Source organism: Coffea arabica, chromosome 6e (genome assembly GCF_036785885.1).
Source record: "Coffea arabica cultivar ET-39 chromosome 6e, Coffea Arabica ET-39 HiFi, whole genome shotgun sequence".
NCBI lineage: Eukaryota > Viridiplantae > Streptophyta > Magnoliopsida > Gentianales > Rubiaceae > Coffea > Coffea arabica.
The window spans coordinates 17,646,891-17,662,658 of NC_092321.1; the positions used below are offsets into that span (position 1 = coordinate 17,646,891).

Sequence of the window (15,768 nt, forward strand, 5' to 3'; positions counted from 1 at the left end):
ATTCGGCATAATTCACAGAAAGTGAATAAGCCTTTGAAATTTATAGTACAACAAGATTTCTAAACAAAGTTTCAAACACAATAAACTGAACTAAATTCGGAATTTTGAGTATTGAGATACATCAGTTCAAAGTTGGTCGCTTTTTGCAAACTGTTCAGTCATTTTCCAGATTGAAAAGCTATTTTTGAAGTATCATTTAGCCATCGAAATGACATTGAAAATATACCAAATTTGGTACACTAAATCTTCCATATGTGAAATATATCTCTACCAAATTTCATGCAAAAACTCACGTGGAAAGACAGTTAACGAAATCATCAAAGTTTGGGAAAATTTCAAAGCAAATCTGCAGTCCGTGGTTCTCTTCCTTTTCAAAAGTTTTGTCCCACACGATCAACCTCAATTAGCTCAAATTTTGAATCTAAGGTTCCATAAACATCCAATGAGCAATTTAGAGGTAATTGACATCAAAGTTTTTGAAACAAAACATTCGAAAACAAGTTTGACCATTCGGCCAGCAAGAGGGAAGAAACTTTCCAGTTTTCAGTTTTGCTACAATTTAAAATCAGGCCATATCTCACTCTACACAAACTGAAATAAAGAATGGTTGGAGGCGTTGGAAACTAGGTTCCGAAAGCTACATTTCTTCAGAAGAAATCATTTTCAAAATCAGTTCACAAGTAATTCAAATTCAAGCACAATTTACAGCTTCTCATTTCCATTCGAATGAACAGGCTGAACAGAGCAGCCGACTTTATCAATCACTACAGTTCACACAAAACGAACTAGACTATGATTTTTATACCGTTTTAAAGCTAAGAATGTCTAGTTTCAAATGCCACAAACGACATTCAATTTTGAATTTTGTACAAAGAGTTATGTTCAATCAAAGATACACTGTTCAGGCCTTCGAATGACCATTTCTAGATTTCTTGCTGTTTCTAAAATTCTAGTTTTGATCAACCAAATGACATGATTTTCGGAAGGCATTTTGCACATACAATATACCACATATTTACATCAGTTTCACATTCAAACAACCAACAAAATTTTGAAATACAATCAAGATTACAACAGGACAAATTCGGCCAGCTTACTTCCTCTCACGATTTTCTCTCTTTCTTTTTCCTCTTCTAGTTTCTTCTAGTAAAACTCATCACAAACACACTAACACACATATAAACATCATGACAGCCCTTATATAACCAAGGTGGAAGTTCATAGAGCCTACTTCAACCAACGAAATCCAAGCAACAACAACAACAAGGAAGCTACAAGCTTCAAAACAAAGAAACAAAACAAGAAATCAAGAGTTTTAGTGGGAGATATTTATACCTTCAAAACTCAAGAAGAAACCCTATATTTTTGGTGTAAGAAACTCCTTAAAACAGCCCCCAACCAGCCACCCCTCTCTTCCTTTCAAGCTAGAGCAAGAACCCAAGGAGTTTGATGGTTGGATGATGAATTTCAAGCAAGATCGAAGAGCAAAAGTTGAAGTTTTCTCTTGTTCCTTTTCTTTCTCCTTGGTCTGGCCGAAAATGAGGGAGTGAGGAGAGAGAGATGAGGGTTTGTTTGTGTGATGAAACTTGGAGAGAAAGAATGAAATAGAAGCCTTAAGTGTTGGGCAAAAAGTCAACTCTTAATAGTGCCCAAATGGGGTTTTGTATTACCACTTTCTCTCGATTTTGATATACTCATGCACTAATTCTCCAAGATACTTCCTTTAATATGGTAATTATTCACTCTTACTAGTCTAATATAAATTTCTTAAATTTTCACTTATTCGTTCCGACGCGAAATACAGGACTTACGACGCGCGCGCCAAAAATCGAAATTTAAGAAAAATTCATGCACTACTAGGGTAATTAAATATAATTAGGGCAAATAATTATAAAATTGACTATTTTAAGAATGAAAACATAAGTCCTCACAACCTCTCCCCCCTAAAAGAATTTCGTACTCGAAATTCATACCTTCCACAATTTCAGATAACCCTGAACCTTGTTATGTGATCATTGCAGGTGTTCTTGCAGTGCCATTGGTCGGTTTCCTCCTCCATGGGCTTGTCTTCCTTGTTGAATAGTAGTTTCTCGTTGATATCTCTTTGGGCAGTCGTGAACTTTACGGTTGGTACTCCCATATCCCATATACTTTTGCCCCTTCACCCAGCAGTTTTCTTCGGTATGATTCGTCCTTCCACAATATCCACAGGTCAGACGACGAGTTGTGACTTGATTTGTCTGCGAAGTTTCCCTTAATTGTATCTGTCCTACTGGAGGTCCTCGTGACCTAGTTTCTTCTGATTTCTTTATCATGGGTGGTGAAGGACGTGGTAGTCTTACTCCATCCATTCATTTTCTAACTTTAGGTAGCGGTCCACTTTCTCTTGGCACCTCAAAGTAGTGACTACTATCGGATACATCTTTTTTCCTTGCTTGAAAGATTCTTAGTTGGGATTTTATGCTCTCCACCCTTTGTACTTTCTCAAGAGCATCACTAAATGTTTCAATCTGTGCTGCGGCAAGGGCAACTTGGATTTTTAAATTTAATTTTTGGATAAACCGTCTTATTCTCTTTCGTTCCATAACCACCAATTCTGGAGCATATTTAGATAATTTCGTGAATTGTGTTTCATACTTAGTCACACTCAAAGTTCCTTGACGAAACTTTATAAAATCGTCTTCTCTTTTTTCTTGGACTAGTGGAGGAAGAAACTTCTTATTAAATTCTCGTACAAAGTTTATCCAAATTCTTGGAGTTTGATCTTTTTCCCACTTGTTTCTTATAACATTCCACTAGGGTCGTGCTGCTCCTTCAAGTTGAAATACAGCAAAGTGACTTATCTTTTTTCTGTGTAGTTCAAGGCATTGAATATATTATTTATATTTTCTAACCAATTTTCAGCCACGTCTGGGCTAGATCCTCCAGAAAATTTAGGTGGGAAGAATTTCTGAAACAGCTCCAAAACTCGATCCTCCCCTATCTCATGGTTTTCACGTTGGTTTCCTTGTCCAACCTCTTGGCCCTGTTGAGCTACTAAGAGCTCTAGTACATCTGTCACGCGAGTTAAAACCAATCCCATTTAGTTATCTCCTCCCCCAACCCTTGGCTCGATGTTTGATCAATAGCAAAATCATTATCTACTCTTTGATTTCGGGATTGTCTGAGTTGACGTCCCTGTCGCTGTCCTCTAGTTTCCATGTTCACAGCTAATCTAGATGCACATACATAAATCTCACACTAAACCATAACTAGACTGCACACACATACCGGTAACAATTCTAAAGAAAATGAAATCACTTGCACAAATAATATTATCACCGTACAAGTCAAACACAAACTAGAGTTCATCAAATCATAACACAAGTTACAGTCAAGTAAAGTATATATCAAGTCAAGGTCAGTAAACAAAAGTAAACAGGCAACTAACAAAAGTACATGCATCTCCAAGACGCAAGCTCTTAAGTGCTATTCCCATCGTTCAATTATAAAAGATCAAAAAAATAGTGCTTCACTAGATTAATTAGAACTAGATGATTCCCGTTCCCTAACATAGTCAACTTCATTCCCACATTAGGATTCTCTGGGCCACAATCTTCTCCACCTCTCTCTCTCTTAATTATTGTGTCATCCTAACCAAACGATTATTGGTTTTCTGTAACTATTCACGTGAAATATCGATTTGTTCTTATTTCCCACAAATGGAGATCTCAAGTTCTTAGCATTGCCCTTAACTCTTAAGTACTCGGATACAAGAATCCGAAATAAGATAATTCATAATTCGAGCCGGCCGGTTCCAAGAGTAAATCACCACATTTGAGATTCCTACCCAACACACATATCTAATTTTCTCCAAGTATCAAAATAAAGGGTTTATACCTATCACATTCATGATTCACAGTTTAAGTTCTAGAAGAGTACTTAAATCTTTACTCATTCACATAATACCCCCATCAAGTCAACACTCGATTATAATCATCATGCTGTTAATATTTTGATGCTGCGTCCCTCTTATTAGTAAAACATATGTACATGGTGTTTTCTAAAATGTACAGAAATTAAGCATTTAATTGCAACTTCCAGCTGATATATGTACAGAATATACTCGAATTAAACCAGTCCAAATCAATCTCATCCGTGCATGCGTGAATCGATTTTGAAAGTCCCCATTAAAAACTTTATTGCATCCAAGACACGCCGGCATTGGTAATGGACAGGCCGCATCATTTGTGAGTAGCCTTTTCTTCCATAATTAATTGTTATTTCACACCAATGGCTTTTGCTTTCCTTCAAGAAAGTAGAAAGCCTGGTTAATCAGTAGATTATAACATAATTTGATGAGTTTCAGTTAGCAAAGATATACAAGAATGTGATCGTCACTGATACCAGCCAAAAGCAGCTTGAATTTGTTCCTAGGCTCCCAAATGTGCAATACAAGTGTACATCTCCAACAACGTCTGCTGAAAAGCTGGAAAAGGATATCCCCAAACGAGCCACCGTCGACCTTGTGACTATTGGCCAAGCCATCCATTGGTCTGATCGGCCCAACTTTTACCAGCAAGTGCAATCGGATCTGAAAGCCACGGGGAGTTATAGCAGCATGGTGCTACACTACCCTACAGGTGAATGCTAGAGTTGATGCAGTTTTCAATAAGTTTTACTTTGTTGATTCTTGGCCTTACTGGCACCCTAGCAGAAACATAGTCTATGAAGACATGTATGAGAGCATTGAATTTCCATTTTTCCCAGTTGATGGAGCTAAGCACACAGGGCCATTTCGATTCATGACTGACAAATTGATGAGTTTGGATGATTTTCTTGCTTATGCAAAATCGGGTTCAGCATATTTATCAAACGGAATTGGAGAAAGGTACAGATCTCCTCAACGAGAATGTGATTAAGGAATTTACGTCTGCTTGGCTTTGAAGATGGGAAACAATCAGAAGGTTACTAAGTTCCCTATTCATCTTAGGATTGGTAAAGTGGGGAGATGACTATTAAGCTCAATCAGAAGTATATATGGTGGACTCTCCAGTCTACACTGCGTTGCTACTCCCTGTTACCCGGCACCATAACCATCAAACATGAGAGGTTGCAATTGATTGTTCTCACCATAGACCTTCGCCATGTGAATGGGGGTTAAATAAATCAAATCTTGTTGAATTGCAATATCATTTCTGTTGACAATGAAAAGTCACCTTCTGAAGATCATTGCAGGTTCTGTTGTTTCACTTTTCTTCGTTTACTGATACCTGCATTTTTTCCATAACTTGATGCTGACGTGTTTGTTTAATGCTTAGTACAGACTACGGAGTAAGATTCTTCATGAGTGTTCTACAAGATTTATCATGAGTACCTTATCAGATTAAGAAAAGAACAGTAATATCTTATTGTTGCCAAATGGTTCGAAGTCTCGGCCGAGTCGTCACCGTCTCGGCCCCTACCGATACGATACCGTGACAAAACGATACCGAAATACTTGACTCGCCGAGAAATCGGCCGAGTCGTCACCATGACGGATTGATTCGGCCGAGTCACACCGAGTTATCACGAGTCAAGACGAGAAATCAGCTGAGTCACACCGCGACGGATTGACTTGGCCGTTTCTTTTGCTATTTTTTAATTATTTTTATTTAGCATACTTTTTTATATTATTAACAATTTTTAGAATATTAAATACTTTAAAATTTGTGTCTCACCGAGACCGCGACTGATATGCCGAAACCAATGTCGAACGTTCCGGGCCACGACCGCGACCGCGACCGCGACCGTGACTTTGAACCATGGTTGCCAATGATCTATAGGACAATGCATGCAACACGTTTGCATTTGCATAGGTCTAACAATAAGTTTGTATACAAACCCTGCCACTTGCATAATCGTTCCAAATGAACGTAATGAATAGTAACAAACTTTTAGGCTCCTAATGAGGGATTAAAGGTAACAAAGCACCTTATGAGCTGTAAAATAAGGTAGCATTATACAGGCTATACAATAAATTGTCAACCCCAAAGACAAGCTAAATTCAAATGACGTGCACTGATAAAAACTTTTCTCTTCACTCTTCAGTAGATTCTTATTTTGGAATGTACAGATTCTTCTTTTCCATGCTGGAGATGAACTTTCCAGTGGAAATCAATTCATCGGGGCCAGTTTCTTCAGTGGATCATCAATTACGTATCAGTAAGCTGCATCAGTTGGATGCATGCTATCCCTGAATAAGTACTGGGATTGGGTCCTACATACTGGGGTGATGGGATTACACAACTGAGTGACTTCACGAATTGAACCTATTAGTTTCAGAGAATCCTATCGTGCATTAAATCATGTGATTTTGGCATCCGTTACCCGTTATTGATGACACATACATAAGCAAGTTTAAGTTCATGCCATTGCCATATCTTTCAGGTATTTTTTAAAATCATGTCCATCAATTGATTGTAGGTATCTAAGTAGAGAATTTCGCTCTGTTGAAGTTTTGCTTGTGCTTGTTGCAGCAACTTTACCAGTTCCTCATTGTAAAGTGAAGCATCTGAGTTGACATGTTCTATACATGTCCTCTAAAAAAAACGAACAGTCATTGTTAATGGCAAACAGCCAATTGAACCAGCTACCACCATTTTTTCGCATCCGAGGTCGTATAAATCCTGTATCACCACAGAGGTTAAACTATAGTGGAATATTTACTGATGGACAAAATGATCAGTATCATCAAATTTTACAATATATTTATGCTTGTGTGGAATAAATTTATATACCAAAAGTATAAGACAAAGGATATGGAGCAAACATTCTACAGATGGTAGACTGTTTGATACTGATAAAAGTAGTTTGCATCACCAAATATTTTTCAGACGCAAAATGTATTTCCTTTAAGGAAAGTGCACCAAAAGTCATCAAATGATTCAAGTATATATATAGACACACATATTCATGGAAGTATCATGTGTATCAATTCAACCATTAAACTTCTGAAAGTGTTTGATTTTGGTCAATCCATTATTTTGCCTCCTTTACAAGAAAGAACTGAGGTAGACAAAGAACAGCATAGTGTATGTCGGTCTGAGACAATGGAGAAAAAATTAGTAAAATGATTAACCAGTGCATCATCTAAGAGTTCAATGGGTGATTTCCACAAAAAAAAAAAGTGTTTCATGGCTTTAAATAGTTTGGTGAATACTGGTGTAATTTAACCATTTCTTTTGGGCGTGCACAAATCGTAGAAAAGATTGGAAGCATGACTAACCTGAAGAAATTGTTGCTGACTGGTTAACAAAAAGTTTTGGTACTCACTTAAGGTGAACTCAAGTTGTCTGTTAGCATGGCCAAGGTAGAAGTTGAAAAGGAAATCAACAGTTCCACCATGGATGATCACTACAGCTTCCCGAACAATTCTTTGAGCACTTTTTTGCCTACAATCCTCTCGAGCTTAGGTAAGTAATCCCTTAAAAATTGGGGTTGCTTCGACGTTGGAATTGCATTGGTAACACTCTTAGTTTGATCATCAAATCCTGCTGCAGCCGATGACACCCGAAAGCAGTTCATCATCGGATAAGTTTCTCCGCAGAGAAGGAGGAATAACATCTTTGAGGCCTTGTGTGGGCAAGAAATGTCAGGAAGGAGTTTTTCGTCTGAATACCTTCCGGTAGGAATGTGACGTGTGAAATTAATGCCATAAGGAGCATAGTTGCTTCTGGGTATAGTAGGTATATAGTTGGTGCTGCCTGTATCAACAGCTGAATTACCAAAAACCAAAAGGGCTGTACTCTTTGACAGTTTTAGGCCACTGCACTCGTGAGTTAATCTGCTGAAAAACTGCAGAAGAATAAGCCACGAAAGGCGGAACTTAAGTGCCATGCTTGACAATGATCAATTCTGAAAGATGAACAATGGATGGATATTTAACTAAACTATCCAGCCAACCACATCGCTTGAAAATCCAGTGTATTGCATGTTTTTTCACTATTTTTCCGGATACCCAATATTTCGCAATGGATTTTCTGTCTTACTTTCTGTACCATTCTCTATCCCACCTTTTATTATATTGCTATTTCACCTTCATATCATATTTTTGGTTCCAGCAATCTTCTAGTTGTACTCCTTTCTATGCCCTCCTCCTGTCAGTTGTCACACCGCAGCTCCATCCGTGGTAAGGATTCATTGATAGTAAACTGTCCAGCTTTAGCCAGGATTCATTCAAATGCTACAAGAGTTTATTTATTGAAACACAACTCTTTTTGTTCAATTTTATGATGGATTTAAAAGAGTGCAATACACAGCAGAACATACAAAAATCTCTCCATTCCTAAAAAATACATGTAAGCTCCATCAAAATTCCACTCTGACAATTGCTAGATCACTCATATGACATCTCAAGTTTTAAGGCAGTATTTGCAAAACTTTGTTAATATTTGGGGTAAGGTAACACAAGGTAATGGTGCCAAGAAATAGACCACCACTTCTAGCATAAACAATATTTAACAAGTAAGAAAACGGATAAATCACAACTTAATAAGTATATAGCACTAATTGCCGATGAAGATCATGTTCTACCTTATACCACCATCATGAGTTCATCCTTCTATTCTCAATCAATAGGTCAGTCTAAGAAGTGTCTTTCACTTCCAACTCAATACGTGGACAATCTCGTCTAAATAGTGGGTTGCAAATTAGTGTGTGCAATGACATTCAACATAGCCCTCGTTGCTCAACGGTTCAAGACACAATAGCGACTAATCAAGTAAAATGATCATATTTACAATATAACAATAGAATATTCATCATAAATGATCATTTATCTCTTAAACAAAATAAGAGTTTGTATTATAGTAGATTTAAAAAACACAAGAATATCAATTCTTATTTTCACCTAGTCCAGATCCAGCATAACAGCTACATGGAATGTCACTACAACAAAAATGGCTTTTCCTGACACGCCTAAAAGGACACTTGCTGGTTTTTGTCATTATAGCACTTCTATCATGACACTTATTATTAATTCAATAATATATACTTTAATTTTGTTTTATTTTATCTGATATAAAAATAATAATGTGTCTTTAGATTCCCTATCATGACACTTGAAAAAAATGTGAGATACACCAAAAAAATTAAAACATAAAATGATGTTGTTTGATTTTGGCGGAAGATTCCTTCGCCAAAACACTTGGTGAAATTTCAAAAATTTTATTTTGCAAGCCAGCGAAATTTTGGTTCTTCTCATCTCTCTCACAAACTCTCTCTCTCGGCAAACTCTCTCTCAAAACTCCCCCATTTTGGTTCTTCCGTCTTCCGCCTTCGCCGCCACCCTACCCCCTATTTTCAGTTGCTAACTCGGCCGCTTCTCTACCCTGTTCGGTCAACCACGACACCTGCACCAATAAGCCTTCGCTCTCTTTGCTAGGACAAAAAGAATAAGAAAATAGATACTCGTGCTCTTTCCTTTTTCTTCTTTCCTCTGAAACCCATCCCCATGCTTCTCCTTACTGACTAGATATTCAGGTTGAGCGTGCCGAGGAGTAGAGTAGGCGAAGGTTGCCGCTATCATCTCACTGCAGTCCAGCCACTACAGCGGAAATCATCACTGTAAAGTTTCCCACACTCTTGTACCTATTTTCCCCCTTAATTGTATTGTTTTCTTCTTTGTCTGCAATCATGTCGGTTATGCTTTACTTTCATCTTGTTAATCGATTTTAAGTGGCTGGAATTGATCATAGGTTTGAGTAGAGCTTTAGATTTAAAATCAAGCTCAGGCCGTATAAGGAATTGATGAAAAAGAAATTTCAAAACTTTTCATGCTCACTACCTATTTGTCGGAAGGTTCGAATGAAGAAAGAAGAAAATTTGCAAGGAAGCGAATAAAGGGATGAGAAAGTAAAGACAAGGAAAGAGCGTAATTCTTCTTGAAGAAAACAGGGACACGAATCAAATTCCCTGGAACCAATGCCCAATTGTGAGGGAAAGGTATGCAGCAATTATACGTAAATAGTACCCAATTGTAAAGGTTCAGAAGCAATGAGCCCATCACTTTCATATGCCTCCAAATACCCTTATTCCTTATTATAGTGGATGGATCATGGATGACAATTTGATATTGCCATGCTACCTTCAACTTTTTCGAGGGAATTATTTTTTTTTGTTCAGATTTTTTCTATTGAGAAATTTATCACTTGTATTTTTCCCTTTTACTAAGCAAGCAACTCATTACTCGTGCTAAAGAAATTATTATTGTGATGTTGTAAGCTCCTATCTAACTTAACTACGAAATATTATTATCCAAACACAACCAAGTAGTCTTTCAGTTTAATAGCAGACTTTATTTCCTCTAAATCTTGCAGTAGAAAAAAATAACATCTACGTGGGGGCAGTATGCTCTGTTTGCTTGTCATCATATACCCAAGTAATTATGTTACTCAGTACATTGCTTAAGAAACCGTATTGAAATGTAAAAACTTCATTGTCACTTAATTGGTGTACATTTTCTGTAACTATGATAATACTTTGTGCTGAAAGATAAATTTTGTGTGTTTATACATGAGGCAGCAGGTCCATTGAATACAACTTGGGACTCCAGAACTTCGAAAGAAGACATGGAAGATATGTGGATTCATCCCAATGTTAATAAGGAATGGATGAAGTCAGGAGAGAAAAAGGGAAAAGTTCGATTTTCTCATGACACAGAGAGGAGGCCTTATCTTTCCCATGTGGAACTAAGGGTGAGATATTGTTTATACAATATGTATTTAATGACTGACTATTGAATGTTAGCCTTTTTCTTTAATTTGATCTCTCTTTGGCAAGTGAAGGGTGAGTTTGCTGTACTTACACATTTCTGATTCCGAAATGATTCCCTTTGGATTCAGCTGAGTTGATTACACTTTGTGAACCATAGGTTGGCATGATTTAGTTGTGTGACCACCATGTTACTGTACAATCTACTTTCAGAGTACGTTGCATTAGTGTGAGATTGGTCTGTGAGTTTATGCATTTTATAGAGTGTTTCATCTTAGCCCAATGCTCGTTTGCAGCTGCTGTCGATTAGACCAAGTTGTGTTAAACTTCTCAGATTGTAGTGATAAACTTTTTGATTGTCAGGCTCCAGGAATGGTTCAATGATGAGGGAACTCCAAATTCCGCTGCTAGGAAGTCACCATCTTGGAATTGATGATACCAAAAATATTGCAAGAGTGGTACAACACATGCTTATAGATGGTGCTCTTTTGCAAATTACTGCAAGGAGATTACGTGGTTCTCCTGAAAAAGTTGAGTTTCTATTTGAAAATGGTATCTAGTTGTCACTCTACATCTCTTTACATTCACCTTGTTATGATCTTCATTTCGGACTAATTTCTTTGTGCTAATTGCATATATATTCTTCATGAGCTTTTCTTCTCCAACTTGAGAAATGGTCCATCAGTTTCTCAGAAAGTCGAAAGCCCTCTCAAAACTATATGCTTTGATTTTTTCTGAATTTTTATTTGGGGATGTTTAAAAATGAAAGGTAAGAGAATTTGAATGGGGAAGAATACAATTTACAGGGCAAATTTATGCAATAATTTTGCATGTAATATTTAAATGATGTTTTAGGAGAATTAACTTTGTTATAGTTAGCAAATTGCTGGATTTCTCCAAATACAAAAATTTACAGTATTTGATATGTTTACTTACGATATAGTCTAGATGTGCCTCGGTGCTTCCTCCAAAGTTGCATATTTAGACCAATTTGCTTCTGCTTTATGATTGAAGTGGACATTTCTTTCCATTTAGAAGCTACATTGCTTTAGATGCATCTCAGTATGCTGCGCGTCGACTAACTTGTTGCATTCACTGTTTGGATAGGTGGGAGTATATTGGCGTCACTTGGTTCCTTTCAGCAAATGTGGTTTTCAAAATCTGAGTAAGCTTTTACATCTACTCTACCTTTCAATATTCAACTTTTCTCCTTTTTTTCTCCCTATTTTCAGTCTGTTTTATCTCTCGATTAACAGGTTTGAGGAACATGGAGCTTCTAATGTTCAAAGAAAATGCCCGTAAAGTACTTTACTGGTGCAGACAATTATCACATTAGACATAAATTCATGGAGCTGACTTCACTTTGATTAGTTCGCTGACGGTATGGGTTGCTCGGTTTTAATATCCTGCTTTATAGGCGCCCAAACAATGTACTATATATATTTACTATACCTCTCGCGAATCGTTGCTAATGTTGTACAATTACGTTACCTGACTTTTAGTTCAACAAATTATACTTGTTAGGGAATCTTTCAAGTTTGTACTTGTTATTGACTTTTAGTTCAACAAATTATATTTGAGCATTGACTTTTGCTTTTAGATTACTATATGCATTCTGTTCTTTGGGATAATTTTACAAGTCCTTTGGGTTTTTTGATTGACGGAATGTATAGCAGGGAGCACTACCCGCAGGTTGCTTCTATATAAAAAAAAAAAAAAAAAACTCCTGGCAGTTAAAAGTGTCAGCATAGCTCCGTTAAAAAAACTCCTACTTATTACTAACTATCGCTATCCTGACACTTTCGATTATCAAGAAAAGGAATTTTCGTTGGCAGATGAGATGTTATAACAGCATAGTTTTTCTGACACATTTGAATACTACATACCTATCCCTACATTGGAAGGGACGACACTCGTCCGAGGTGTGAGGAAAGGTAAAGTGTCAGGTTAGATTATCTATACTGACACCTTTAAATGCCGTTAAAGGTCATTTTTGTTGTAGTGTGTAGAACTAAAACTATACGTTCATAGGATGACAAAAAATTGAGCATTATAACGTCTATATGAATACAATATTATAACTACATGAATGCAAAAAGGCACTCAATTGGATATTCTAGACTTTAGCTTGGCTTTGATCTTTTTTCCTACAGTATCTCAAGGCTATGCCTTTCTTTTCTTGTCTTGTAGAACATCCATTGCCTTAATTTTTTTCCTTTCTAAGTCGCTCTCTTTGCCCTCTCCTACGAGTATATGTGAGTGTTCCCAAAATATTAACATACAACGAGATGGAGGGCTATTTATAGGTTTCCTTGGAGAAAATTAATCAACACTTGAATTGATGTGGCGATAACATCTATCAAGGAAGAGGGATGAGTTGGTATTAGGAAAGGTAATGCTGCGACACTTGTCATGGGGAGAACATGACATGTGTCTTGTTGTGTGACACATGTCACCATTGGTTAACACATGTTAGATATTGGTGACACCTGTCTGTCAGGAACTCAGATTCAATTGCTAAACTCAAATTGATGAATGAGGGAAAATTGGGAATTGATAGGATGAGAGAGAAGAATTGAGGAGTCAAAGAAGAGAGAGTAGAGAGGGAATTGAGGGAGGGGAAATGAAGTTGAAATGTTATTACCAGAATTCTGTTTTTACACATGGGTGGGACCCACTTTTATAACCAATCCACACAATCAGCAATTGCTATTTAACCGACTTAACTAACTATTAATTCAATAACCCAAAACCACATCGTTTAGGCCTCTACTGGATTAATCCCAATTAGGGCATTTATTACAACTAATTCTTGTCCTAACAATTCCTTTCTATTAAAATCAGAATTGTCCTCAAGTCTGGAACGTAGGAAACTGATTCTCAATGAAAGATTTATCCTCCCATGATGCTTCTTCATAGTCCAGTTGGTTCCATTTGATCAAATATTGCACAATAGGTTGACCTTCTCGCATAATGACCCTTCTTCTCAAGATGATTTCTGGTTGCAAACGACATTGATCTTGAGTGTCTAACTTTGGCAGCTTGGTTGAACTACCTTGCATAGGTCCCAACTTCTTCTTAAGCAATGACACATGGAACACATGGTGTGATTTGGTGCCTGCTGGTAACTTCAACTTGTAGGCTACTGAACCAATCTTCTTTTCCAATTGGAATGGACCAAAATACTTGGTTGATAGCTTAAGGCACTTCCTAACTGCCACCGTATGTTGTCTGTATGGCTGCAGCTTCAGAAACACCCAATCCCCCACAGCAAATTTCCTCTCAGTCCTATGCTGATCAGCAAAATACTTCATCCTGTGCTGAGCCTTGACTAAGTTATCCCTAAAGCAATTGGAAATCTTGTTCCTTTCTTGGATCATGTTAGACGTTGCAGGAACTACTGAGTCTAGATAAGGCCCTAGAGGTAAGGGTACTGATTTTTATCCAAACAATGCCTCAAAAGGAGTCATACTAATGCTGGAGTGATAGGTAGAGTTCTACCACCACTCTGCCAGTGCCATCCATTTGCTCCACTGAGAAGGCATTTCCCCAGTCATGCATCTGAGATAGTTCTCCACACACTAGTTGAGTCGTTCACTTTATCCATCAGATTGAGGGTGGTAAGAAGATGAGTAATGTAATTCTGTCCCAATCACCTTGAGCAGCTCCCTCCAGAATCCACTAGTAAATATTTTATCTCTGTCAGTAATTATGGACTCTGGCAGTCCATGCATTTTGTATATGTTGTCCAGGAAGGCTTGAGCTACTGTCCTAGCTGTGAAAGGATGAGTGGGCATGGTAAAGTGGCCAAACTTAGTGAACCTGTCAATGACTACCAATATAGTATCATAACCCTGTGATTTGGGTAGTCTCTCAATGAAGTCCATAGATATATGGGACCAAGCTTGTTTAGGAATGGTGATTGGTTGCAGCAACCCAGGGTAAAGGACATGCTCAGATTTATTCCTCTGGCATGTGTCACAGTTCTGGATGAATGACACCACCTCTTGCTTCATTCTTGGCCGGTAAAACAAACTCTTAACTTTCTGCCAACAGTTTCTTTGTCCAGAATGTCCTCCTAGTGCTGAAGCATGGAGAACTTGGATGATCTAATTTCTAATGTTATTAGCATTTCCAATGTAAATCTTCCCTTGGTGTCTGAGTACTCCATCTATCCAAGTATAGTCAGAATGGGAACTAGGATCCAGTGCTAACTGAGCTATGATCTCTTGGCACTGTGCATCAGTCTCATAGCTTTTCTGCAATTCTTCAAGCCATCCAGGTCTAACAGCAGTAATGGCTAGACAAGAAGTAAAGGAAAGGTTGGAGGCATTCTCATGCCTTCTTGACAATGCATCTGCCACTTGATTCTCAGTTCCCTTCTTGTACTGTATCTCATAGTCCAACCCCATCAGCTTGGTTATCCACTTATGCTGAAGAGCAGTGTTCAATTTTTGGTCTAGCAAATACTTCAATGCTTGGTGATCAGTTCTGATGATAAAGTGATTGCCAACCAAATAATGTCTCCATTTTGTGACTGCCATGACCAGAGCAAGCAGTTCTTTTTCATATACTGATAAGCCTAGATTCCTTGTTGACAGTGCCTTGCTCAGAAAGGCTATAAGGTGTCCTTCCTGCATTAAAACTGCCTCAATGCCTCCTCCACTTGCATCTGTTTCCACCACAAAGGCTTTCTTGAAATCTGGCAGCTTAAGAACAGGAGCTGAGCACATGAGCTGTTTTAGAAGATCAAATGCAGATTGAGCCTGTGTGTTCCACTTGAAATTATCCTTTCTAAGTAACTCAGTAAGTGGCTTACATACAAGTCCATACTAGTTTATGAACCTCTTATAGTAGTCAGTAAGTCCCAAAAACCCTCTAAACTCCTTAACAGATTGTGGTACGGGCCATTGTAAGATACTACTAACCTTAGAGCCATCCATGCTGACCCCCTTGTCAGTAATGGTGTGTCCCAGGTAATCTATTTGCTTCTGAGCAAATGCACATTTAAACCTCTTCACATATAGTTGATGATCC

General features: G+C 37.7%; 2 protein-coding genes, 1 long non-coding RNA gene and 1 pseudogene across 4 annotated transcripts; 2 read left to right on the plus strand and 2 right to left on the minus strand.

Annotated features, from left to right (window-relative positions):
• The first annotated feature begins 1,560 nt into the window (after positions 1–1,560).
• LOC140009755 (uncharacterized) lies at positions 1,561–4,994 on the plus strand (annotated as a pseudogene).
• Positions 4,995–7,374: 2,380 nt separating this feature from the next.
• LOC140009756 (GDSL esterase/lipase At1g06990-like) lies at positions 7,375–7,857 on the minus strand. The gene has a single exon (XM_072056057.1). The coding sequence runs from the start codon at positions 7,855–7,857 to the stop codon at positions 7,375–7,377; it is 483 nt and encodes a 160-aa protein (XP_071912158.1).
• A 1,459-nt stretch (positions 7,858–9,316) lies between these two features.
• LOC140009563 (uncharacterized) lies at positions 9,317–12,276 on the plus strand. Of its 2 annotated transcripts, none has more exons than XR_011817030.1 (5): positions 9,317–9,585; positions 10,543–10,715; positions 11,095–11,261; positions 11,839–11,896; positions 11,988–12,276. It is a non-coding gene; the product is annotated as an uncharacterized lncRNA (long non-coding RNA). The 2 variants fall into 2 exon arrangements; XR_011817031.1 differs by lacking the exon at positions 9,317–9,585 and adding an exon at positions 9,649–9,963.
• Positions 12,277–13,583: 1,307 nt separating this feature from the next.
• LOC140009757 (uncharacterized) lies at positions 13,584–14,111 on the minus strand. Its single transcript, XM_072056058.1, has one exon. It carries the CDS (start codon positions 14,109–14,111, stop codon positions 13,584–13,586), a length of 528 nt encoding a protein of 175 aa, XP_071912159.1.
• Positions 14,112–15,768: the final 1,657 nt, after the last annotated feature.

Excerpts from the sequence above, each read along its gene's own strand:
- LOC140009756 (XM_072056057.1), bottom strand. The coding sequence starts at position 7,857 with ATGGCACTTAAGTTCCGCCTTTCGTGGCTTATTCTTCTGCAGTTTTTC.
- LOC140009757 (XM_072056058.1), bottom strand. The coding sequence starts at position 14,111 with ATGATCCAAGAAAGGAACAAGATTTCCAATTGCTTTAGGGATAACTTA.